The sequence below is a fragment of the Astatotilapia calliptera genome, chromosome 18 (genome assembly GCF_964374335.1).
Source record: "Astatotilapia calliptera chromosome 18, fAstCal68.1, whole genome shotgun sequence".
NCBI lineage: Eukaryota > Metazoa > Chordata > Actinopteri > Cichliformes > Cichlidae > Astatotilapia > Astatotilapia calliptera.
Genome location: NC_137439.1, coordinates 36,403,588 through 36,430,346, shown reverse-complemented (window position 1 = coordinate 36,430,346; position 26,759 = coordinate 36,403,588). Strand labels below are relative to the sequence as shown.

The 26,759-nt window shown below is 42.9% G+C and overlaps 2 protein-coding genes and 1 long non-coding RNA gene across 13 annotated transcripts in view; 1 reads left to right on the top strand and 2 right to left on the bottom strand.

The window, feature by feature from the left end:
- LOC113010990 (phospholipid phosphatase-related protein type 4-like) overlaps window positions 1-13,104 on the top strand; it is an 80,619-nt gene extending 67,515 nt beyond the window's left edge. Inside the window, exons 10-11 of the mRNA XM_026150342.2 lie at window positions 621-774; window positions 2,057-13,104. Coding sequence (XP_026006127.1) covers window positions 621-774; window positions 2,057-2,973 — 1,071 coding nt within the window. The 3' untranslated portion in view covers window positions 2,974-13,104. The remainder of the gene's footprint in view (window positions 1-620; window positions 775-2,056) is intronic.
- On the bottom strand, window positions 181-2,145 carry LOC145421906 (uncharacterized). The gene is made up of 2 exons (XR_013903282.1): window positions 2,010-2,145; window positions 181-806 (listed from the first exon to the last, which is right to left on the bottom strand). It is a non-coding gene; the product is annotated as an uncharacterized LOC145421906 (long non-coding RNA).
- Window positions 13,105-21,865: 8,761 nt separating the features above from the next.
- LOC113009879 (uncharacterized) overlaps window positions 21,866-26,759 on the bottom strand; it is a 32,729-nt gene continuing 27,835 nt past the window's right edge. For 4 of the 11 annotated variants that reach the window (XM_080292868.1, XM_080292872.1, XM_080292864.1 and 1 more), the window contains 5 exons: window positions 25,921-26,064; window positions 25,269-25,860; window positions 24,545-24,574; window positions 24,385-24,432; window positions 21,866-23,498 (listed from right to left, as the gene is read on the bottom strand). In XM_080292868.1, coding sequence (XP_080148994.1) covers window positions 23,491-23,498; window positions 24,385-24,432; window positions 24,545-24,574; window positions 25,269-25,860; window positions 25,921-26,064 — 822 coding nt within the window. In that variant the 3' untranslated portion in view covers window positions 21,866-23,490. Of the gene's footprint in view, window positions 23,499-24,384; window positions 24,433-24,544; window positions 24,575-25,268; window positions 26,065-26,759 lie in introns of all 11 variants that reach the window. The other 7 variants (XM_080292867.1, XM_080292865.1, XM_080292871.1 and 4 more) reach the window with 7 other exon arrangements.

The following is a 26,759-nucleotide window of genomic DNA, read 5'->3' as shown; positions in this document are numbered from 1 at the left end:
TGAAAGAACGGCAGCAGCCTGCGTTCAGAAAAAAACAAAATCATTTGATTGAAATAAAAAACCCAATAATGAGGGAAACAAAGACAAACTGGCTTCTTTTTCCACTATAACCCTGTTTATCTGTCTTACACACTCAAACAACAAATACAAAATTAAACAAAAAGTATCACACTCCACATGTTCACAGTCAGCATGCAGTACTCTGCATTTATTGGTTTCTTTGTGCTTGTGTGTTTGAATAACATTTGTGCTACATTCGAATGAATGATAACTACGACAACATGAGAAGATATAAAGAGAGTTCCATCAAAAACACTGGCCGTCATCTTTGACCAAACACACAGTTAATGTAGTTTCTTGTTTTCCAATAATCTTTAAACCTTCAGTTTGACACAATCCTGAGTTGTCTCATAAGGGAAACAAAAAGCTTCAGTTTGTAAAGCTGTCACATGGATTCCTCGTTGGTTTAAAAATAAAAAAGTAACAGTGCTTTATTACAGTGCTGGTGCGTTGCATCATGAGAGCCGCGGCTGCTGAGAAGCTGACACGGTCGTGCTTCTTAGACCTGTTTTCCAAGTGTGGAGAAGTTCACGTTACACTGCCTGTCTCTTATTTTCCAGGTCATAGCCTTATCTAAACAACAGGGTCTGCTTCACTCTCCTCGGTCAGAGGACGGTGGCAGCACTGTCAGTTGCACCGGATCCATTCGGTACCGAGCCCTGACAGACCAGGATCCATCTCCACCCGCTTCCACCACTGGAGCCGTGGGAGGAGGTCTGTACTTCTAATAGCGCAGATTCAGCCGACTGCTCATCAGTGAAACACAATGACTCGTAAATCATCCAAATTCTACTTTTAATTGAAAACAGTACAAGACAACATGTGACACTGAAACATTTTAAATGTAAACTCATTTGGATTTTGATCCCAGCAGCAGCTTTAAAAAACCTTTCCCTGCTTCCTTTAACCTCCCCAGGTCCTAGTTTGGAGACGCTGTGTGCAGTTTGGACCGTTTTTGATTTGATATTTAAAGTGTTTGTGCTCTTAAAAGCCTCTAAATGAAATCCCACAATGCATTTTGGGATTTGAGTTTTTTTGCTAAAAGAGTTTCCATTTGGGTCCAACCAAATTTAAAAGAAACAGGACATGTTTAGAGTGCTGATGAACCAAATCCTCAAGCTAGATGGGTTAAAGAGCAAAGGAAGAGAAGGTGATATTTATAAAAAATAAAATAAACAAGCTACAAAAAGAATAACACAGAATTAAGTACAGTATAATAATGATAAGCAGACTAAAACTGTGTGTAGTGCTGGCTCTGACCCTAACTGTGTAATGGCGTGACTTGAGGATCTGAATCCATGAATACGACAAGACTTCTTCGGTTGGCTGGTTTGAGACACACTTTGTTAGTTGGGGTGGGTTTAAAAATTAATTTAATCAAACGTGAAGCATAGTTTGGATCTTCTTTTGTTGCTGATTCAGTGAATTTTGGTCAGAGTGACGAAACCTGCAGCATCAGAGTCTGTGAGCTGTCGGCTTCCAGCCCCGACGGCGTGTCCGTGTTCGTGCCGTCGCTCTTTGTGTTCACGTCTTTCTGCAGACTCCGTTTACCTGCTCGTTAATCGTTTGGTGTTTGAGCTCTTTGGTGGTTGTTCACATAGTTTTGTGAGCTTTACACTGAAATTCTGCTGTTTCTGGCAAAATACAATCATATTGTAGCATATATTTATATTGGATTTTTACATGATTTAAAAATCGATATTGCATTATTCAAACTCAAATCAATTTGAATCGGGAAATAGTTTTGTTTTTAAACCCACTCCTGGAAATCAGTGACCATAGCCAGCCCTGTTGTTAGTAACTGGAGCTGGAACAAATGTGTAGTTCTCAGAATTGTTTCTTATTTCTCCGTCTAACAAAAGGACACATCCCATCATTGGGCTGGTGCATCCCTGTGAGCACCTACAGTAACACATTTTGCTGTTCATACTTTTCTGGCTCGTACTTACATGCTTGTTGATGATTCAGTTCGCTGAATACTTGCTTGCTCTTCTAGGGGGAGGTTTGGAGAGAACTGGGAGTATCGTTCGTGTTGAAGCCCACCCAGAGTCCAGATCAAACAAACCAATAGTGAAACCTCCGAGCACTGATGGAAGCGGCTCCTGGCGATGGAGACCACCAGAACAAAGAGCTTCCCTTCGGCAGTCGGCTTTCAACCTCAATGACCTGAACAGACACACGGACAGCTGCGATTCGCTGAAGGACGGTGGATCGGTGGATGGGAGGAGGAGTGTCATGGGGACAGAAACAGAGAGCGATGGGGGTGGGGACGCAGGGGGCAGTGGAATGGGAGGAGGAGGAGGTGTCTACACCAGCCATCCACATGTTGTGCACCCGTTACATCCCTTACATCCAAATAATCCCAACAACTACCAGCACCTCAGTTTTAATCCTAACAATTCCAATAATCCCAGTTTTAACAACGCTCACGCTAACTTTAATCCTCCTTCTAACAACTCGAACATGCCGTTCACACCCACTGCCACCTTTGCTCCTCCCTTCCACCCCCACCCTCAAGCAGTCACCACTATCAGGGTTACACCAGTGGAGGCGACAGCTGCCAGCAGTGACGGCGGCTCGGACTGCCAGTCGGTTGCCTCATCCAGCCGTGAATCCACCTTGAGAAGGAAGAGCAGCAGCAACATGGTCCACGTCCAGGATCGAGGGCCTACCCCTGAATTCCACAACAACCACCGCCTTTGTGATGACGGCAACCGCCTTGACAACGAAAGCAGCAACCGCTTTCACGAAAACCTGCGAAGCTTTCAAGAGAACCCCATTCACCCCAACCACCCCAACAGGCAGCTGCAGGGAGTGTTTGGGCGTCCAAGCCCCACCCCTCCCCCTACTTTACCCCGCCCAATCCTGACTCACACTCCCCCGCCTACTTTTGGGCTGGCCTATAAAGAATAGCATGTTCAGTGTGAGTTATCCATCTATAACTACAATTATAAAAACAAGTAAACCATTCTAGACCAATGGGACGTTTCTGGAGATGATGTGAACAATCTGCTTACCACCTGCAGCCAATAGGACATGGTAAAAGACATTCACACGTTCTCAAATGACCAATCAGGCTACAGTAGATGGCCACTTTTGTCCAGCTTATTAAATTCTGTTAGCAGTAGGTTAGAGATCGACTTGGGTTCACAGGCCATAGACGTCGAGTCATGACTGCTCCCAGTTTGCTCCTGGTCAACATACAAGGAGTCGGTTGGACTGAGTTTGAGTCAACATTTCTTCTTATTTTACTACATATTTACATATTTTTATCACGTATCGCTACACTTGCTTCGTAGGCACAAAGATAAGAGGCTTAAATAAACTGCTGGTCTACGCTGGTATTATTACCCTGCCAGTGAGGACAGATTCACACTAATGACTCGCTTTTCTCTGGCTACAAAGCTCAGCTAAAACAGGGGTGACATTTCTACACATCCACGTTTTTGTCACACACAGGTAACATCGAACATCGTAACCACATGCCCTTAGATGGAAATTTGTATTCAAAGCCTATAACTGTGATTGTGTTTGTACATAAGAGTGTGGGCAGCCACAGGGGAAATTAAATCCACGGTCTTAATTATGTCTGGACTGCAAAGAGTCCCTTCTGGGTAATAACAATATATCTTATTTGATGGTGGTATTGTGTTTGTGTTGAATAAGAACAATATCAAGGGGCATATATGGTGTTTAGATACTAAAACAAGCACTTTTTCTCATGCTGTGTTTTATTGGTGCGCAGTGTATAAATGATTCTTACTGTGTGGTAGTTGTACTGACACATGCAGCATCGCCTGCACAAAGGAAGTTCATTCGTTTCCTGTTCTTTAGTTTGATTTCCCAGCTTTATGACTTGGTATTACAGCCACTCTAAGGACGAAACATGGAGTCATTACAGAATAAAGTTGGAACGGTTATGAGATAAAGTTTTATACGAAAATGTTTTATGATGAAAAAGATAATAATTATACGAGCACGCTGAAGTAACAGTGAGGATTTGTACTTTAAAGTGAAGAACGAGTAAATATAAGTGAAATGCCACTTTGTTCCGTTTTCAAAGGAAATCAGAATATTTTAAGAGAAAAAGACTAAAAAGTAAAAAGTGTACAGTATAATTAAAATGTAATTATCATAATTTAAATAACATTTTCAGGAAAAGGTCAAACTCTTAAAATAATCAAATGTAATTTTATTATATATGTTATTTTCAAAACATATAAATGATAAAAGATAAAATATTTCCATTAATAATACTTTATTATTTTACAAATAAATCACCCATTATCGAAGATTTTAAAAAAACGTTGGGAATAAACCAGAGAAAGGTTTTAAAAATTCTTTTTTTAACACTTCCCTGCTCTCTGTTCACATATTTATTATTTATTTTTTTATAATGTTTCGCAGTTGTGGAAATATGAAATGAAAACTTTGTTTTTATCTCATACTCTCAAATACTTTAATACTTGCATGTGTGGGTGAATTCATAGAGTATAGACAGTATTATTATTATTATTATTATTACTTTTTTCACTCAGTCATTGATGTCAGTGGAAAAAAAGTGTTTTTGTTGTTGTTGTTTTCTTTTTAAATGTATAGATTGCCAGTTAGAAGAATATTTAATAGACATTTTCTTAACCCAGTGTTTACATTGTTCAATAAACTTTGTGCCCAAGTGCCATCAAAGAAAAGTCCTGTAGCTGTAGGCGAGTCACATAGATACCACGTGTTTGTGCAGGACTCTACTTTGTTTATCTTGATGAGAATCTGCCTAGAAACAGCAAAGTGACGTTGGGATTGTGAAAACATTCAGAAAGCACCAACATGTGCGGTGGGTGATTTCCAGCTGCTGTGCTGTGTAGATATCTATATACTTTCTGTACGTGTTTGCTTGTGCTCCAGTATTTCTTTGCTTATTGCAGCTGTCAGTGCAGTGAATGATAACGTTTGATGCTACTGGAAAGACTGGGCCTGTCGAGCTGTTTTTAAATGGTCAAGCGAGCTTTAGTAATATAGTAAATTTCAAAACAAAAGTTGACATAAATCGCTTTCAGTCAAAGATCTGTGACATGCTAACCACATAAGCACAATGGAAATCAGTGCAAGGCGAACTAAGGAGGAAGTAGAGGAGCTTGATAGGAATCACGAGGGAACCTCAGAAGATTATGGCAGAGGACTAATATGAAAGATACTTTTAGTTGTTACCCAACCAACAGACAACTTGAATGTACCCTGATCAAGAAGCACCAGTTTGATGATTTCCCGGCCGCTGAAGTCATTTTTGTGTTTCGGTTGTTTGTTCGAATTCTTTTCAGCTGGTTTTTTGTTGTTTTTGTTTTTTCGAGACCAGCTAAAGATGTTGTGTAAATTTGAAATGGTGTGTAAGTTGTGGAGGGTTCTAGCATCATCACATTAAAGAGACACTTGTTAACAAATGCATGTTTATTTGGGCCAATTGAAATATCAGAAGTGAAAGATATTTCTGAACACAGTGAATGATGCAGCTATAAAAGACAGCGTGCTGACTGACGGACGCATCACTGTCCTCGTCTCTGGATCGCCAATAAAAACACAAATATATTCTGATTCCCTGGAGGTAGGGTTAGAGTTGTCCCTGAGAATGCCTTCGACTGCAGTTACTATCAGTTCTTTGATCTTCTGGTAATCGTTTTGTCTCTTTGCTATGAAAGATTTAATCTGGTAGGTATTTCCCACTAACTGAGCCCTGCAGTTCATTTCAGCAGTGGAAGTTAACTAAGTTTCTAGGTAAGCAGCAGTTGGTGAGCAGTGTATGCATGTGTTTTTAGCTCAGAAGGTTTGGTGAAGTTTGTAAGGCTTAAAAAATTCATTTTTTTCTACTGCTTTACAAGTTTACAGGTAACTTTGTCCTGTTAATGGGAGAATGCAGAGTGGACGTACACGTATGAAACTGCAGCCAGAACACGTGTAGAATTGTTCCGACATGTTTGTGGTTCGTGCTCTGCATGTGATTCCAGTTCAGCTGCGTTTGACACGAATGCTGTGAGCGGCATGAGACAATGTTGATCTCTGTGTACAGGCCTGGAAAGAGAACAGTTTAAAGTGAGAGCAGGTGGAGAGTCACTTTGACTCGCCAAAAACCCAAAAGCCCAAATATTTCAAAGTGAACGTTTGCATTCTAAACATTTTATACTTGTGTGTCGCTTGGATGGAGTGAAACGGGCTGTGATAGTTGTGGAACAGAAAAATTGGTTTATGATTTGTGCTTGAAGGACAATTTGGAGTTTTATTAAGCTCTGGCAGGGACGTCATTCTGCATCTTAACATTCATAACTTGTGACTGGAGGTCATAAATGATTCTCATCTGGTTTTTTAAGCATTTGTATATTTCTAATATGAATATTTCTAAACACTTCTACTTCATTTTATCATTGTTACGATGTACAGTTTGATACTGGAGGAGTTTGGATGATGATACTGAAAAGCACATGTTGTCAGTTGATGAAGGTGAAGGACTTTGAGAGTCTGGGGATTCGATTTAAAGTCTGAAGCACACAACGACCTGCACCTATGCTCAGATGTAGTTGGAGTGTAATTTGGAACAACGTGGAATTGTTTCAAATAACATGGAATAATACAGTAATGATGTGGATAATCCCCCTGCCAATCGTGCACATGGTGTCATGGTGAGCCCAAGAACTAGAACTGTACAAGCCAAGTGTCCCTGCACCTGATCATTACTGTCACCGAAGCAGCTGCCAGGCTCCTCTTTATGCTCTGCGCGGATTTCTGGTTCTAATAATAACTTCATATAACAACAAGGGTTTTTTCTTTTTTTGCACCATCAGCCTTAATTTATAGTACAGTATAAAATCTCTGTAGAGCCATAGTGGGCCATGGTATGTGCTGTTCAAATATGCTGTGTTTGCACTGAATATTACAGCCAAGCAGACCAAAGCCAGTTTTTCAGGTCTGTGTTGCTTTAGTGTGTAGTTATGTTGTGGGTAGGTGCACAGTGCAAATTACAGCATACACTACAGTGTTGGTACATGGCTCAGTACTATGAATCAGTAGGCATGGTTTCACATGACCTGTTACTAATCGTGTTCACTGAAAGTAATATTTGAAGCGCTTCTCACAACTTATGTCAAAGTTGCAACCTTACAGTGTTAATTTGAGCTTACCTCTGTGTGTCACCATGGTGTGGAGTGTGTTATCAGACTAGAGTCTTCAGTGCACAGCGATCTTTGGTTTGGGAGTAGTAACAGTTATTAGCTAAGGACACCAGGGTTGCAGGTTTTTTCAGCTAACAGCTACACGGGTAACCTTCTTACGCTATCCTGCCTGTTGTTACACGATGTATGGCCTGCTGTTTACAACACATCCACTGTGTTCATTTAACCATCTGGTGAAATTATGTCCTAAAAATGTTTGATACAATGTAAATTACCCATAACTGAAACTATTTAATAATTGTCTTATTTATCATTGTAGGGTTATTTTTGTCTTTTTTTTGTTCAATCTCTCTTGATAGATACAATGTATAGATATTTTATATTGTTGTGTGTGAATTTTTTATATCTGCTTGTAAAATTTGTGGCTAATTATCATCCGGTTGTTAAGTGATGACGTGTAAACCCTGCTTCCAGGTGCAAACTACACTGTGTTCATTAAGGCTTTTGTCGTTTTAACGTGTTGTAATGCTTTGGATCTTGTTCTGTTTAATCTGAACAAGCCCCTAAAAACAGTCAGTGATCACTGTCGGCCTCGCTGGGTTTTTATTAGCTCAACTACAGCTCGTCGGCTCACGGTTTACCAGACGCCACATATTTGAACAGGACAGAAAAGAATCACTCGTAGGCTGAGAAAGATTAGAATGTGTGCATGAAGCTGGGGACCAGGATGTTTTCACTACAAGTAATACAAACATGCAGCAGTAGTGCTGGGATGGATCATCTCAGATGGTCTCCTGGCTGAAGTTTGGTCTGTTTTCAGCATCTTTTTCCTGTCATGTGATTACATTTGTCTCTGCCCATCAGAGGCTCTCGCCGTAACTTTTACTGAGGAGAAAAAAGTTAGTGTTCATCCTCCAGCTTCACTGTGCTAATGCACTTATGTTATCATAACCATAGCCACCAGCATTATATAGCAGCTAGCCCAACTTCAGTAACCCTACAAACTGTTGTTTAGTCTTCTGTCTTCATTTATGTTGTAAGTAATAGGGTTAGGGGTTAGGGATTTCAGAAATCCCTCAGCCAAAACGTGGTGTATCATCTTTACTTGGACGCTAGTGAGCTAACTGCCTGCTAACTAACTTCATAAATCCTTTTTCATGGATTCCTGGATGTTAAACTTTATTGTGACACCTGGTAGAGCAGCCACACAGTTTGTAACTCTCAGTGATGCTGCAGTGTTTGAGTTTGGACCCGGAAACAGCTAATGATGTCAGACTTCAGAGGCAGATTGCTACCATGTGCACTCCTGTGAGTCAGTATGACCTACAAACAGGAGTCTCACACTATCACATGTTGGAAATCAGATTTTTTTTTCAGGATACTAAAAACATGAGTTACAAGTCAGTCAAAAAACCAGTTGCTGCAGTTAAATTCATCTTGTGATGCTTCAATCCCCACTGACGTCTAACGGTTAAAAAAAAATGTTGACACTGTGGTAACAGGCCATCTTATGACCTGCCTAAGAAAAATATAACAAAATTGTCTCTGGCTGAATGAAGAGCCTGTTTTATCAAATCCTGATACAACTGGTAACAGTTTGTTGTGCATATCTGACTTATTACTAAATTGTTTCATGGTTGCTACAAATATTTGCTTGCAAAATGTCAATAAAGACAGAGTTTTAACCACAGGTTGCTCCAGGCAACTTGTTTAGGGTTAGTTGTAGGTTTCAACAGAAGAGGGCCTGAAAACTGAAGGCTCTGCCTCCCATTCTACTTTTAAATACTCTAGGAACAACAAGTAGGCCTGCAGAGCGAGAGCGAAGTGCTCTAATAGGGTGATATGGTACTACAAGGTCATTAAGATAAGATGGGGCTTGATTATTTAAGACCTCGTATGTGAGGAGCAGGATTTTGAATTCTGGATTTAACAGGAAGCCAAAACAGGAGAAATCTGCTCTCTCTTTCTAGTCCCTGTCAGGACTCTTGCTGCAGCATTTTGGATCAGCTGAAGGCTTTTCAGTGAGTTTTTAGGACTTCCTGATAATAATGAATTACAGTCGTCCAGCCTGGAAGTAATAAATGCATGAACTAGTTTTTCAGCGTCACTCTGAGACAGGATATTTCTAACTTTAGAGATGTTGCACAAATGGAAGAACGCAGTCTTACATATTTGTTTAATATGTGCGTTGAAGGACATGTCCTGGTCAAAAATGATTCCAAGGTTCCTCACAGCGTTACTGGAGGCCAAGGTAATGCCATCCAGAGTAAGAATCTGATTAGATACCATATTTCTAAGCTTTTCAGGGCCGAGTACAATAACCTCAGTTTGATCTGAACTAAGAAGCAGAAAGTTAGCGGCCATCCAGGTCTTTATGTCTTTAAGACATTCCTGCAGTTTAACTCATTGGTGTGTGTTATCTGGCTTCATGGACAGATAGAGCTGGGTGTCATCAGCATAGCAGTGTAAATGTATGCTATGTCTTCTAATGATGCTGCCTAAGGGAAGCATGTATAATGTAAACAGAATTGGTCCTAGCACTGAACCCTGTGGAACTCCATAATTAACCTCAGTGTGTGAAGAGGACTCTCCATTTACATGCACAAACTGGAGTCTATTAGATAGATATGATACAAACCACTGCAGCACAGTACCTGTAATACCTACAGCATGTTCTAATCGCTCTAATAGGATATTATGGTCGACAGTATCGAACGCTGCACTGAGGTCTAGCAGGACAAGCACAGAGATGAGTCCACTGTCAGAGGCCATAAGAAGATCATTTGTAACCTTCACTAAAGCTGTTTCTGTGATGAGCTCTGAAACCTGACTGAAACTCTTCAAATAAACCTCTGCAGATGATCTGTTAGCTGTTTGACAACTACTCTTTCAAGGATGTTTGATATAAAGGAAGGTTGGAGATTGGCCTATAATTAGCTAAGACTGCTGGGTCTAGAGATGCTTTTTGAGTAAAGGTTTAACTACAGCCAGCTTGAAGGCCTGTGGTACATAGCTGATTATTAGAGATAGGTTGATCATATTTAAGATCGAAGAATTAATTAATGGCAGGACTTCTTTGAGCAGTTTTGTGGGAATGGGGTCTAAAAGACACGTTGATGGTTTGGAGGAAGTAAAATCCCCAGTGTGCCCTGGAATGCTGTTGAAGCTCTACCAGCGATGGGAGCTGAGGATTTTGTGGACCGGGGTCTCTGCTGGGTGTTCCCACCCACACCCTCACCGTATGTTTAGGTGCAGCAGGTCTGCCCAGCTCCTCCCCCACCATCTGATGCAAGTCACCACTAGGTGATGATCAGTTGACAGCTCAGTCCCTCTCTTCACCCATGTGTCCAGAACATATGACCACAGGTCTGATTATACGATTACAAAAAGTGATCATCGACCTGCATAATAGAGCGTCCTGGTGCCACGTACACTTATGGAAACCCTTATTCGAACATGGTGTTTGTTGTGGACATGCTGTGGTTTGCACAGAAGTCCAGTAACAGGACACCGTTTGGGTTCGAATCACGCCGCTCCAGATCTCACTGTTGTTGCCTACATGAACATTAAAGTCTCCCTGTAGGACAAGTCAAGTCAAGTTTATTTATAAAGCACATTTAAAAACAACCGAGGCTGACCAAAGTGCTGTACAATAAAATACAAATATACAATACAATAAAGGGGACAACAGGTGGAGCACTTTGAAGACCCCACCCCGAGACTCCAAGAAGGCGGGGTACTCTGAACTGTCGTTCAGCACAGATGACAGTCAAGATCTGTTTCCAAACCTGAACCCTCTCACCCACAGTTAATACCAAAATCCCCACCCCAGCCCACTGCCTCTCACCGAAGGCAATTCCAGACTAGGACAGAGTCCAGCCCCTCTCCAAGAGACTGGTTCCAGAGTCACCACTAGTGTCACACACTCAGGCTCCTTCCCAAACAGAAAGGTGAATACGCGTCTCAGTCGCCAGCCGGTAGGCGGGGATCAGTCCATATTTGGAAAAATATGTGTTTTTCACAAGACTCCAAGCTGGGGTGAAGTGGTGGTTAGCCAAGCTTCTTATAAAGTAGAGGAAAATAGCTGGCCTTTCCAGGGCTCATAAATCCTGTAACTTATATAAAGTGGACGATCAAAGTCTGTGTTCACAGAAATGTGGAAGGACTTTGTTAGTTAGTTCTTTTGGACAGGGAGGAAATAATGTCCTGTTTCCAGAGTTTCCTTCTTATTGAGGTTTAGACCACTTAGTGCTATTTTACTGTTCGTTCATTACACGAGCCCAGCAGGATCCAAATAAGCAATACCAAAACAAAACTGAAGCTGTAAAGTTATCTTAATCTTGTTATACTTTTAGGGTTTTTTCTATCAGATTTATAATAACTGGAAGATAAAAGATACTAGCTCTTTGTAATGACTGGCAGCAGCATTCATTTCCTGTTTCTATGCTGTACATAGACATTTGTATCTTTTTGCTCATCAGTAAATCTTCTATGCCAAACCGCAGTGTTAGGTTTGGGGTTTTAGCTCTGTGAAAATGCTAAAGTTTAGCATAGACTGCAAAATATTTTGAGCTCGGCCTGGAGACGCGGGCCTGCCTGAACTTTGTAGTACTCATCATTCCAGTCTCCTCGTGTCATTCTAATATCCTCGGAAGCCAAGCTAACCAAGCTTCAATGAGCAGCTAGGATGAGCCAAGCGAGCACACTATCACTACCCACTTCCTCTTTTTCAGTTATTTTTATAATATAGTTAGGTTGGCTAGCAGCTAAAAAACTGTGAATTGATTGGCCAGTGCTCAGCCTTTCAGCATCAGCAATGCGAATCAGCACAGTTCACAACTCACAATTTGGCAGTGCGCTATGTCACCCCACTTAAAGTCAATAAGAGGCAAGAAAGTTAAAGCCTGAAACTCGAGTGACTCCTGCAGCTGTAGGGCACACTGACATCTGCACCAACCAGATAATCCACATGTCTACAAATCTTTCTGCAGCTAGCACCATCATTTCTAGATGACTGATGGAAAAGGCAGACATAGAATTTAATATCATAGAGAGAAACGGTGTCATGTTCTACATTCAGTGGACATGCTCACGTGTACATGGTATTGTACTGTATGTATACTGTGTGCATGTTTGCTGGGTGGTATGTTTCATGCTCTGTTTCTTTTATTGTTACAGCGTTGCCAAAACAAACAAACAAAAACAACAGCAACACATTTATTATATCATAATTAAACTATCCAGATTTTTATGGGAATAAGTTGCTATTCTTGAGATGACACGACATCGTCACTGTAAAGACGACCAACTTGAATATAAATGTGCGGTGTTCTTCTGGGAAGTTCAATCTTTGTAAAGGTGTGATTGTTGGTAAGCTGGTGTTTTTGTTGTGTCCTGTTTGATTCTGGATGCTCACATTAAACATAATGAGGTCATAGTATGTAGAGAAGGTACAAAAGCTCAGGCTGCAGAATCACAACATTAACACTGCTACTGAGAATAATCAGCATCATTTGTAATTTTAGTATTATTTTCATGTGTTATTTGCTTTGTTGTGTCACATTAGTTAATGCTAAGTGCCAGTTCATGTGTGTTTTATTACCAAATCATTCCCATAACCTGCCTCTGAGACTAAATGTGAGCTCCATGTGAAGAGAATTACTGGACTTGTCGTATCTGTGACTGTAACAACACTTCTAATGAAAACAAGCTCTGATCTGGACTATAGGACTGTCTCTGTGTGCAAAGCAGGTCAATGTTAAGGGTCTGAGTGTATCAGAATGAACAGATATGAACTGAATTTGTAAAGAAGTGGAACATTGGCAGTTTGCTGATAATGATGTTCTGCAGTGGTGTCTCTGTAACTAAATAAAGCTTTGATATCACGCTGCTTGGCTTTCTTTTATTGTACTGGCCTGTTGATGCTGCATCTATAGGACACAACTGTTTCTGCCCACTTTGATTGATTGATTGATTGGTAATTTATTTCAACATGTGAACAATATACAGGTACACTTTTCACAAACACAATGTGTAACAACATATTCAACAGGATGACCTTACCAGGGGTTCAGATACCACAGCAGAGAACTGGGCTCCAGTAACACTGAGAGGAATCTTGGAGTACTACCTTCGACTCCATTAAACCAATCTCAAGGAAAACCTTCATCTGCATGGTTTTCCAAAAAAGGACGCGTCTGTTATCCATCCTCATCCTCTTGATCTTCTGCACCTCACAGTAACCTAGTGTCCTTTGCTGCGAGGCTCTTTAAAACTGAACAGCTTTACTATGACTGCAAAAGAAAACACGTAAATATATATATATGCATGCATCATTGTGTTGCTTAGTAATAATATAATGTATACCATTCTATAAAATGAGCATTGATCATTTAAATACTGGAAGAACAAACTAGTGTTACCACTTTGTGAAACAGCAGCTGGCGACATGTGGGACTGAAAATTGCTGCACAAATCTGTTAAACACTTGATTTCTGCATAAATATCAGTTTTCTTTCTTATTGGTTAAATAATGAAGTGAGTGTGTTTTGTTATAGTTATTACTGTCTGGCAAAATGAGGCGGTGCAGTTGTGGTGGTGTGGAGAGGAAAGGGAATAGAAGCGCGTTTACAAGAGTGTTTCAGCCTGTTAACGGCTTATTGAGCGACAATAATAAGGCCTAGTTCGAACATTTAACATCCTGATCACTTGTGTGTGTGTGTGTGTGTGTTCCTGTCTAGCTATCTTTGTGAGGACCGAAATCTGCATTCTACTACACTTGTGAGAACCAACAGTCACTTGTGAGGACACACACACACCGGTCCTCACAAGTTTGAATGTAGTTTTAGTGTCAGCGTTACAGTTAGGTTATGGTTAGGTTTAAGGTAAGGGTTAGGCATTCATTTTTAATGGTTAGGGTAAGGGGCTAGGGAAAGCATTATGTCAATGAAGGTCCTCACTAAGATAGCTGAACGGGCTTGTGTGTGTGTGTCTGTGTGTGTGTGTGTGTGGGGCCCGGGTGGAGTGGAGTGGGAGCATGGGATGTTTACTGAGGATATTCTCCTGTTTGTGTGGAGTTACAGCATTAGGGAGCATGAAGAAGAAAAGGCAGCAGAGCAGTCAGCAGGAAAGTCAGACGGTTAGCGACCTGAATACACATACACACACACACACACACACACACACACACACACACACACACACACACACACACACACACACACACACACACACACACACACACACACAACAGAGAGACAATGAAAGGAGGGAGTGAGGATGATGGCGATGGCTGGGTAATCATTTAAAACCATCTCACACTACATCCTGCTTCCTTTTACAGTAGCTCCTCGCCCTCCGTCTCGTCCTCCTCACTGCTGGTGCAACCTTGTAATCTCAGCTGAGTTTCCATGGTAATGCCATGAGGGAGAGGAGAGCAGATAGACTGGGGGTGGGTACTCGATACAGAGGGAAAGAGAGCGATCTGGGCTTTATTATACACTTCCATGCAGACATGCAGTGTGTGTGTGTTTATGCAGTATTTATATAGTGGGTCCAACATGTTACTTGTTATGTGTGTTTTTGCACAAAACACTGAAATATTCTGCAGACAAAACTTTGATTGGTTGGTCAGAAAGTCACCATGGCAACTATGCCAGAGAGCTCAGCATGAATGCAGCACACTGGAGCTCACACACACTAACGAATGCAAAATGGACGTGTGACCGACTCAGGGTTAGTCGACCAATCAGGATTTGTCCCCAGAAGGGAACTGCAGAGGCGTCTGTAGTGTGTGACAGTGATGCACATCAACCATGAGGACCAAAGACACAACTCTGCCTCTTTGACCACATCGTGTGTTTTGAACCTGCACTCACAGATCTTTGGCGATTTGGAGACACTTGTTTTAAATGCAGCGGGACGTTACTGAAAACTCATTTAAAAGTCAAGATTTCACAGAATCTCATAAGGTTTGAGTCATTCTTCGATGATCACATCATATGCTGTGTAAAACCATGGACATATCCTAGATCACAGCAGTTTTGCCAAGTGGGGCTAATGTGAGCATTAATACCCATATGCCTGCAACAGAAGGGTTCAACCTTGCACTGGTCAAGTGGTTATATGTTAGTTTACTATGACAAACTCTACATACAACCAGTCACTTTCAACGAACTAGAAAAACCAAACTATCGTCTTTCTTCATGCCGCCTCCTTCCAACATAGAGAGAACGCTGCTGCCACCTGCAGGATGGGCGTGCAGCAGCTTAGCTCATACATGAATAACATGCAGAATTTGCTTCAGCTGACTAGTATATCTCATAACTAGTTGGACCAATAGCTAGTTGTGCACATATGGGGTGATTGGTTCTTATACAGAACTTTAGCTAGCTGAGCACCTAAAGCACTTTACACGACTTGCCTCGTTCACCCATTCACACCAGCACCTTCCTCTGTGCTCTTCCTCTCTAACATCCTCACACCATCATGCTGTGATGGATGCATCAGAGAGAGACTTGGGGTTAGCATCTTGCCCAAGGATATTTGGCATGCAGACTGGAGCAGACGGGGATATAGGATTTCATTTAGGAAGTGGTTATTTACAAACTGAGGAGACACAAAGTGTCATCAGCATGCTGAATCTAGAACAGCGCTGTCTTCCTTTAGCTCTCTTTTTGGTTTCCATCTACTTCTTGGAAAATTTCCCTTTAGCTGAAAAATGCTCCGATGTTTTCACCAGCAAACTGCTGTCTGTGTCAAAAACAGATGGCTTCTGCTCAACAATATAAGTGACCCATTAAACACTGTAATTTGATTACTCTTTGAAGTTTTCAAGTTTCCTGACATCCCAACATTGGTTGGTTGTATTGTGTTGGTTCCACTGATGATTCTAAATTATGTGTGGATGTTGTTTGCAAGTGGCTCAAAAGCAACAGAAGAGGGGCCTGAAAACTGAAGGCTCTGCCTCCCATTCTACTTTTAAATACTCTAGGAACAACAAGTAGGCCTGCAGAGCGAGAGCGAAGTGCTCTAATAGGGTGATATGGTACTACAAGGTCATTAAGATAAGATGCTTATCAAGCTAAGCTCATGTCATGAGCTAAAGTTGATAAAATAACAATAGGTGTGGATAAAGGCGAAAGTGTTTTAGTAGAAATGTCTACCAAAAAGCAAAAAAAGACTCTTTCTCCCTCGTATTAAGTAATAATTCCTTGTTCTGTAAGGTTCCCCTTGTGTCTCTCTCCTCTGACTCCCTCTCTGTCAAGCTCATGTGTCCCAGTTCATGTCTCTCCATGTTCCCTGTTTTATTTTGAAAGTCTTGTTCAGTGTGTTTAGTTTTGCTTCCCCTGTGGCATCATGTTCATTTGTGTCGGCTGTGTTCCCTATGTGTTTCCACTTCCTGCAGAAGTCGCAGGTGCCAACAGACTCACTAAACTGATCACAAGGCCAGTAATGTTGTGGGGACGGAGCTGGACTCCCTCGGGGTGGTGTCTGAGAGGCGGATGCTGTCCAAGATAAGGACGGTGCTGGATTATACCTCCCACCCACTCCATGATGTGCTGGCTAGTCACAGGAGCACGCTCAGTGAGAGACTGAGATTACCCATAATGCACCACTGAACAACACAGGAAATCATTCAATGCACATATGTAAGACTGCGTTCTTCCATTTGTGCAACATCTCTAAAATTAGAAATATCCTGTCTCAGAGTGACGCTGAAAAACTAGTTCATGCATTTATTACTTCCAGGCTGGACGACTGTAATTCATTATTATCAGGAAGTCCTAAAAACTCCCTGAAAAGCCTTCAGCTGATCCAAAATGCTGCAGCAAGAGTCCTGACAGGGACTAGAAAGAGAGCAGATTTCTCCTGTTTTGGCTTCCTGTTAAATCCAGGATTCAAAATCCTGCTCCTCACATACAAGGTCTTAAATAATCAGGCTCCATCTTATCTTAATGACCTTGTAGTACCATATCACCCTATTAGAGCACTTCGCTCTCGCTCTGCAGGCCTACTTGTTGTTCCTAGAGTATTTAAAAGTAGAATGGGAGGCAGAGCCTTCAGTTTTCAGGCCCCTCTTCTGTGGAACCAGCTTCCAGTTTGGATTCAGGAGACAGACACTATCTCTACTTTCAAGATTAGGCTTCAAACTTTCCTTTTTGCTAAAGCATATAGTTAGGGCTGGACCAGGTGACCCTGAATCCTCCCTTAGTTATGCTGCAATAGGCGTAGGCTGCTGGGGATTCCCATGATGCACTGGGTGTTTCTTCTTTTGTCATGATGTGTTAATGACCCTAACCTCTCTGCACTGAACCATACTTGTTATTAATCTCTGGCCACGGGTCCTGTGGGGCTTGGCGGTGCTACTGCCGTGGGTCTGGATGGGTCTGGGCCCCCTGGCCTTGGTGGGTTCCAGAGGGCGGGGGTGCCTACTGTGGTCAGCAGGGGAGCTGACCCAGGGAGGGGCTGCTTGCCCCTCCCTTATTTCGATCCCCAACTGCCTCCCTCTACTCGCTCCACCACACCCACCCACACATGCAGGGCCTTGGGGTGCAGGTGTGTCACCAGCAGTGTTGGTCAAGTTACTTGAAAAAAGTAATCAGTAACTAATTACTGATTAGTTCCCCAAATAAGTAATCCCGTTACTTTACTGATTACTTATTTTCAAAAGTAATTAATTACTTAGTTACTTTTTAAAAACACGATTTACAACCTGAAGAGGTGATAAAGTGATAGATCTTTCAGCCCAATTCTACTTTTTCTACATAATCATCATACAAAATGTAATCAAATGGAAAAGTCTCTTTTTAACTTGTTTTATTAGTTTTAATCTTTTAACTTTATGCATCAAGCAAAAATTTAATTATCTGCAACATTCTCTGACTGGAAGAAATTAGTTTAACATTTAAACCTATTTTCTGCACATTCCAGCACATAAAATATTTTTTGTGTTTACACTCAGTCTTTCAAATAGATGCAAGTAAAACACAGCAGAAAATAAATAAAGTCAAAGACTCAGCGGTCCTGTTGCTCTATTTTCACCTGTAAAGCAGGAGTGGGGTAGGCGGAGGGTTACCCTGGTGCAGGTGTGCCGCGGTCAGTGGAAGAATCCGCGAGTTTCTCTGTGAGTTTCCCATTACGTCGTAGCTACTCGGTGCTTGTTGGAAGTTTAGGGGTTTTTTCGCTGTAAAAAGAAGTTTTCTTCCCACGCACAGCGGACACTAATGTTTTTGTCACTTTTTATGGAATCAAACTCAAAGTAAGGTCAGTACTTCCACGCTTTAAACGCTGCACGCTCATACTCTCTCTGCACTGATATATGATCCATTGTTGATCTGCACACAGCTGTTGTCACGAACGTCGCACTCGCTTACGTCACTGTCATGAGACACTCTCGCAAAAAAATCACAGTTTTTGTAACGCAGTAACGCAGCGTTCCTACGGGAAAGTAACAGTAATCTAATTACCGTTTTTGCAATAGTAATCCCTTACTTTACTCGTTACTTGAAAAAAGTAATCAGATTACAGTAACGCGTTACGCGTTACTGCCCATCTCTGGTCACCAGGGTGCAGGGGAGACACTCCCCACCGTCTGTCCCCTTCTGGCCACCTGTGCCTCAATTTTATTCCACAACTTAGACATGCACATTACTCACACTCTCATAACACACACATATTAGTGTTGGGATTTCCGGCTCTTTCAGCTCCGAACCGGCTCTTCAGGTTGTTTTGTTGCTTTAATTAATTTATTATTAACAATAATATAAAATTATGTACAAAAGGAATTACTAATGTAAAAAACAAAAGTGGTTTTATTTATATATGTTTATATATAAATATTTACGGTGGCCCCTAGAGACAAAGCACGTACAAACTCCAAAACACATTTCTAGCATGAACTGAACTTCCAAAACAGAGCTACTAGATCACTTAAATTACACAATTAAAAGCATGAAAGCATATGTGTATTGTTTGTGTATATATACACAAGCATTCATATATAGTCAAATAATTCTGAGTTTGTACGTGTTTTTACGTGTTTTGGAGTTTGTATGTGTTTTGTCTGTAGGGGCCACCGTAAATATACTTTTATTTATTCACTTCCACATAAAATTTAATAAATAAATCATATAATACAAAAACCAACTATTCACATTTCAACTTTTAACTATTTAAATCCATCCGTTCGCTTCCGCTTATCCTTTTTCAGGGTCGCGGGGGCGCTGGAGCCTATCCCAGCTGTCATAGGGCGAGAGGCGGGGTCCACCCTGGACAGGTCGCCAGTCTGTCGCAGGGCCAACACACAGGGACAGACAACCATTCACACTCACATTCAAACCTAGTGGCAATTTGGATTATCCAATTAACCTATCCCCACAAGCTGCATGTCTTTGGACGGTGGGAGGAAGCCGGAGTACCCGGAGGGAACCCACGCAAACACGGGGAGAACATGCAAACTCCACACAGAAAGACCTGATGGTGGAATTGAACTCAGGACCTTCTTGCTGTGCGGCAACAGTGCTAACCACCGTGCTGCCCCTATTTAAATTTTCGGCAAAAAAAAGTAAATAAATCTGTCTCTCTTCCACAGCATGTCTTTATCCTGACTTCCTTCTCTCACCCCAACCAATCACAGCAGATGGCCCCGTCCCTCCCTGAGCCTGGTTCTGTTGGAGGTTTCTTCCTGTTAAAAGGGAGTTTTTCCTTCCCACTGTCACCAAAGTGCTGCTCATAGGGGGTCATATGATTGTTGGGTTTTTCTCTGTATGTGTTACTGTAGGGTCGACCTCACAATATAAAGCACCTTGAGGCGACTGTTGTGATTTGTTGTGTAAATAGCACTGCATTGAATTTCATTACAGATCACAATGTCATCTTCAAACATGATTGATCAGGCCAACGTATCACCACTGTGAACATGACCGGGCTCAGAGCTGATCCCTGATGTAATCCATCACTTTCCACATCTAAACACTGTTTTGCTGTCCTCATACATGTCCTGCACCACCCTCACATACTTATCTGTTTTTCCTGACTTCCTCATACAAAGACAATACAACTCTGTTACCTTCTCCATACTCCTCCATCAGCAAACATCACATGTGTAGCACTATTTCTTGGTATGAACCCATACTGTTGCTGTGACTTAACTTGATTCCTTCTGTAGTTGCTGCATTTCTGTCCTGTTTTTGGAAATCAGCAGCAGCATACATGCTGTCACTGTCCAGGACTGTGTTAAACAATCTGGTCTACAAAAAGCCCACAGTCCCAGATTTCTCCACATGTCATCTGGACCAACCACCTTTCCACTCTTCATACATGTCATCACTTGTTCCTCTGCACTTTCATACCCACCATCTGTCCTCCATCCTCTTGTTCTTCATTCATCGGCTGCTAAGTATTCCTTACATCTTCTTAACATCCCCTCGTCACTTCTTAGTCAATTTCCACCCGTCCTTGATAAATGGTCTGTATTTATATAATGCTTTACTAGTCCCTAAGGACCCCAAAGCGCTTTACATATCCAGTCATCCACACATTCACACACTGGTGATAGCAAGCTACATTGTAGCCACAGCCACCCTGGGGCGCACTGACAGAGGCGAGGCTGCCGGACTACCGGGCCCTCTGACCACCACCAGTAGGCAACGGGTGAAGTGTCTTGCCCGAGGACACAACGGCCGAGACTGTTGGAGCTGGGGCTTAAACCGGCAACCTTCCGATTACAAGACGAACTCCCAACTCTTGAGCCACGATCGCCCTAATCTGCTAGAGCTTGATCTGCGAAGCCAACTGATACAAGTCATTTTCTCCTTCCTTCCACAGCTCGGTATAAGCCTTTCCCTTTGCTAGACTCCACCTTCTTCAGCTCCAACCAGCCCTTTGAATACTTTCCTATACTAAAACTAAAAACATTCCCATTCTTCTCACGAAAAAAAAAAAAAAAGTATTGTGCACCTCAGTCTGCTTGATGTCTCCACTCTGAATCATTTTCACTGGGTGAATTCTGTGCACGGTGCTTCCAGCAGTGTTAATACCATTTCCTGTGCAGTCACTCTGCATTAGTAAATAAGATGAGATAAAATACGTCTTAAACCCATTTTTATTCTTTGGCTTTTGGCCTCAGCGAGACTTAGTTTGATTACAGAAAAAACTAATTCATTTCGTACTTTTTGCTTTACATCTTATGTATTTGTATTATTTAGTTTTGATGTACAGCACTTTGCGTCAGCTGTTGTTTTAAAGTGTGTTATATGATGATGATAAAATTCTTATTCTTCTGTTTTTAAACTAATTTCAACAACAAGTTTCTGCAAAAAGAAAAAGAAACAAACAGAAAATTGAACATGGAGGAAAAAGATCATTGAAATTCTGTAAAATAGCCATAAAGCACAGAAACACGGATTTGTTTCTGTGACAGGACAGTGGGACATAGAGCTGTTCAATAATCACACAGTGACCCACTGTGGCCGTTTCACACACAGCAGTCTGACAGCGCTGTGCAGCTCGACGTCACATGTTGGAGGATTTTCTCTACCATCACGGCATCGATTAGGAATACTAAATAAGTCTTGTGTTGTGACGAGGCTTCACACAGGTAAACAACAGGTAAACAACAACAACAACAACTAAATAAACAGGCACTGCTGTGTTGTCCCAAATCTTTTATTGTAGCTCCCAGAACAGAAAAACTTCCCACTTCAAATCTCCGTCAGTACTTCATGATCATTTAGTCAGCACAGTGTCACACCTGCACACTCAACCATAATCTGAGGGTTATGGCTCAAAGACAGCATGTCATCGAAGACGTGGCCACGCCCCCTCCGCTCCTCTGTCATCATTGATACTTTGTTGCATAGTGTTCATCAGAAGTGGCCTCTGCTTAGCAACAGCGCTGCCTGTGCGCCACAACCATCTGAGACAGGAACGTGACCTGTGACCAGGGCCGAGTACTGAAAACCCAACAGTGTTTCTCTTGTTTGTGCTTCACAGGACAAAGTCAGCAACAGCTTATGGCTTAGTACAAAGCACCGCAAGCATCTTCTGGAAATAAGAATTCTTCTCATCTCTCCAAATTCTTTTTAAAAAATCTATTAAAAAATCTAAAAGTTGTCTCTCAGTAAAGATTCTACTTTTCAATGTTACAAAGGTTCAGTTCACATTGACTCAAAGTTTCAGCAAACAGAAACACCAGCTAGTGTTACAGGAGAAAGAAAAATCAGACATATTCACACGGCTGTTGTTACAGTAAGTGAGGACCACACGTAGTGTTTACTGATTCCTACAGCATTTTCACCGCATCATCATACATCATCATCCTCGAGTGAAGCGAGGTGATTTATTTTTACAGAACAAACAGAAACGATGTTTGAGTCTATATCTGGCCTTCAAAATAAGATCTGACATTATTGTGTGTGTGACAGGGTGGCGTTGCGCCTCTACAGAGAGGCTGGATTTCCACAGGAAGGAGCCACTGTTATAAACGTGGGGGGGCGCTGCCCTCACAGCTCAACAAGCTGAGGTTCAGCTGTGCAAACAGAAGATCCAGCTAGGAGCCGACAGAATACAGTTTGATGTAGTGAGATAACAAAACGAAAAGAGTCAAACACAGTCTGCAAAACTAAACTACAGCTCACACAACAAGAAGGATAAGCAAAGATCTGTCCGCACATAACAACGCATTACTCACAAACACACACACAGTTCATGTGTTAGCATATGGCTCATCCTGGAGTCGACACTGAGTGGTAAATTCACCTGATGCTAAGGAGGAGGGGAGGAAGGAGGTGGGCGACACGCGTCACGCCTTTGCATAGAGTCCTCTCTACACTGAGCAGCAGCTTCGGCTCTCAGCCGGCATTTGATTTGGTTGCTCCGACACTTTAAAGTGTGAAGCTTCTTAACGTGCAGCTACAGCTCTTTTTGCTGAGAGGTACAAGACTGTGCGAGTGCAACACACACTCGCACGTCACAGGGAGTGGACATCGGCCCAAACACACTCAACTAAAACACCCTGAAAACAGGAAAACAAAAGAATGAGCCCAAACCTGAAAGAAACACAACAAAGGTAAAGGAAGCATGTTAGTGAACATCATCTCACACACTGACACTAAAAGGGAGATTTAAAGGGAGGGATGAAAATGGGGGGAGAGGGGCGATTGTTGCCGTGACAACTCAATCATTTCTCTGGAGAGGGGCATCATCATCTGAGCTCAGATGGTGCTGATGCAATGTCAGTGGGTCCCTGCTCCATCACAGCGGTGACTGCCGTGGCCTACGTTTCTGTGGACGCAAGAGCAGAGAGACGATTGGTCAGTGTTCACAGGTGACCTGACAGGTGATCACTCCCCCTTCATCTCTTATGAAACGTACGTTCTGATAAGGAACATCTGCAGTCACACATCTGTCTGCTCCCAGCTGTTGGCGGCTAATCTAAGCTTTACATCACTCCCACTTTCCCACGCCGTCAGGCTGATTGTCACGTCACTGGTCTAGGCCCTGTGGCCTTCTTCACGTACTTTAAATCTCACTGTGCATCTGTCATTGTTCCTTGCAGACATCTTTGTGCACCCCACCTCCTCCCCATCGCTCCATCTTCATCTCCACCCCAGCGTCTGGACTCGGGGGTCCCACCCTAATCCTCATCACGTTCTGCTGTGATGGTTCCCTAAGTCTGACCGCCTCACCTCAAACTGAGCTATGCACATCATTCCTGCTAATGATCGCTCTTTATCGCAACCCTGTGGATGACAGAGGGGCTGAATCAGGTGACCATGAAGCACCCCACATGTGCATTTAGTTCCTCAGGTAGGTGATGTCAAAGAAAACAGACTCAGCCTGGACCGGCCTCTGCCACTGCTCTGTGGTCCAGTGTGATGCTCCGTGCACACAGCTGCAGATTAACATCCTTCTATCACAACCAGCTACAGTATGTGCAGCTGTTTAAACACCAAACAGCTGACCATGACTGCCTCCCGACTCATCAGTGCACAGCTAATGAAAGGTCACACAGCAGCTGTGTGACCTTTCATTAGCTGTGCTAAGACTGATTTCCCTGTTCAAACTACGACTGCAGGGAGTCGGGCAGAGATGCATTTTATACGTTCGATTTAGGGAGTTCAATTCTTCAAATCTTCTAATGGGACGTAGAAGCCATGAAACTGGTTACCTGTAGGCTCGTCTTTCCACAGGTCCTCCATCTCAGGAGCCCTTGCTGCTGCAAAAACAGAAACACACATGCTGAAGTAGAGCGAGAACAACACTGAGTCACAGCCCTCTGAAGGCACAGCGAAGGTCAGCTTTCAGGAATGAGATGTGTACCCACTCACCACCACCATGTGCTGCTTCTTCTTCTGCGACTGTAAAAAACAAACATTGAAACAACATTATTCTCCTGCCTCAGCACTGTGTCAGTGCTGTTGGTCAGCTAGCACACGTGCTGTGAAGCACAGGCTCTCAGGAGCTTGCTGGACTTTGATCTGTCCTGATGGCTCAGCTATCAGTGCTGATGGAGACATGAGACAGGCTCAGGCTTGTTACAAGTGACCTCCATGACCACTCAATAGTTCCACTGAGGTTAAACTGGACCCCACAGACAGCTCACTCTGAGTGTCAGCACCCACACCTGAGCCATGCTGCTGATGCTACCTTAGGCAGCATCATTAGAAGACATAGCATACATTTACACTGCTATGCAGATGACACCCAGCTCTATCTGTCCATGAAGCCAGATAACACACACCAATGAGTTAAACTGCAGGAATGTCTTAAAGACATAAAGACCTGGATGGCCGCTAACTTTCTGCTTCTTAGTTCAGATCAAACTGAGGTTATTGTACTCGGCCCTGAAAAGCTTAGAAATATGGTATCTAACCAGATTCTTACTCTGGATGGCATTACCTTGGCCTCCAGTAACGCTGTGAGGAACCTTGGAGTCATTTTTGACCAGGACATGTCCTTCAACGCACATATTAAACAAATATGCTTTCCTGAGTTGGAAACTTTAACTGATATGTGTCAGTGTGTACTTTTTCTCAGGAGCTTCAGTCTTACCTGGTTCTGTTTCCTCCTCAGTTATTTCTTCCTCAGTGGTCTCTTCTGTAGGAGCTTCCTCTACTTCAGCTTGCTCCTCAACAGCTTCTGCTAAAGGAGCCTCCTGCTCCTCTACAGGAGCTTCCTCAGCAGCTTCTTCTGCATGTGCTGCCTCCATTTCTTCTGCTGCAGCCTCAGATTCTTCTGCAGCTTCTTCCTCCTCAGCAGGTTCCTCTGATGGAGCAGCCCCCTCCTCCTCCTCTTCTACTGCTGCCGTCTCCTCATAAGCTTCTTCCAAGCGAGCTGCCTCCTCCTCAGGTGGCTCCTCAACAGCTTCCTCTGTAAGAGCTGTCTCCTCAGCCACCTCCTCGTCTGTGTCCTCCACTGAATCAGCGAGAGACTCTTCCACCTCTGCTGCAGCTTCATCCTCGGCCTCCTCCACAGCCTCTTCTGTGGCCTCCTCCGCGGTCTCCTCTGTAGCCTCCTCCACAGCCTCCTCCGCGGTCTCCTCTGTAGCCTCCTCTGTGGCCTCCTCCACAGCCTCCTCTGTAGTCTCCTCTGTGGCCTCCTCTGTGGCCTCCTCCACAGCCTCCTCTGTAGTCTCCTCTGTGGCCTCCTCTGTGGCCTCCTCCACAGCCTCCTCCGCGGTCTCCTCTGTAGCCTCCTCTGTGGCCTCCTCCACAGCCTCCTCTGTAGTCTCCTCTGTGGCCTCCTCTGTAGCCTCCTCTGCGGCCTCTGCTTCTGTTTCCTCCTCCTCCTCTGTAGGCTGGTCTCCCATCATCTCCTCTGCAGCTGGCTCTTCTTCAGCTGGAGCAACCTGAATCAGCACAGTCACATTAAACCATATTCAGACATTATATGGCCCCAACCAATCACAGCAGATGGCCCCGCCCCTCCCTGAGCCTGGTTCTGCCGGAGGTTTCTTCCTGTTAAAAGGGAGTTTTTCCTTCCCACTGTCGCCAAAGTGCTTGCTCATAGGGGTCATATGATAGTTGGGTTTTTCTCTGTATCTATGAAGCGCCTTGAGGCGACTTTTGTTGTGATTTGGCGCTATATGAATAAAATTGAATTGAATTATAGTTTTGCTGCATCTTACCAGCAGGCTGCACCAACTATAGAGAGGGATTCCTGTCACTACAGCGTTACCGGGTCTTTAACCTGAGCCGTGTCTTTATCGCTCAGGCTAACGTGGACGCCGGGCCTTCCCTGCACATGGACCAATCAGGCTGTCAGCATGACTCTGGACCACAGAGCTTCTGTTTATGCAGGGAAAGCCTCACATGAGCCGGTGAACAAACGAAGAACATGGCATTCCCATGGAAGGATGAACTGAGCAGAACATTTATTTATTTATTTATTTATTTAGGACAGTGCATGTTAATGAACATAAATGTAAAAAAAAAATTACATGAATGTAAACATACCAGATTATAGCCAAGGGCTAATTTCCATCTGTTGTCCTAGAGGACACTGGCATTGTTGCCCAGTGTTTGTGTGTTCCTATGTGCTGGA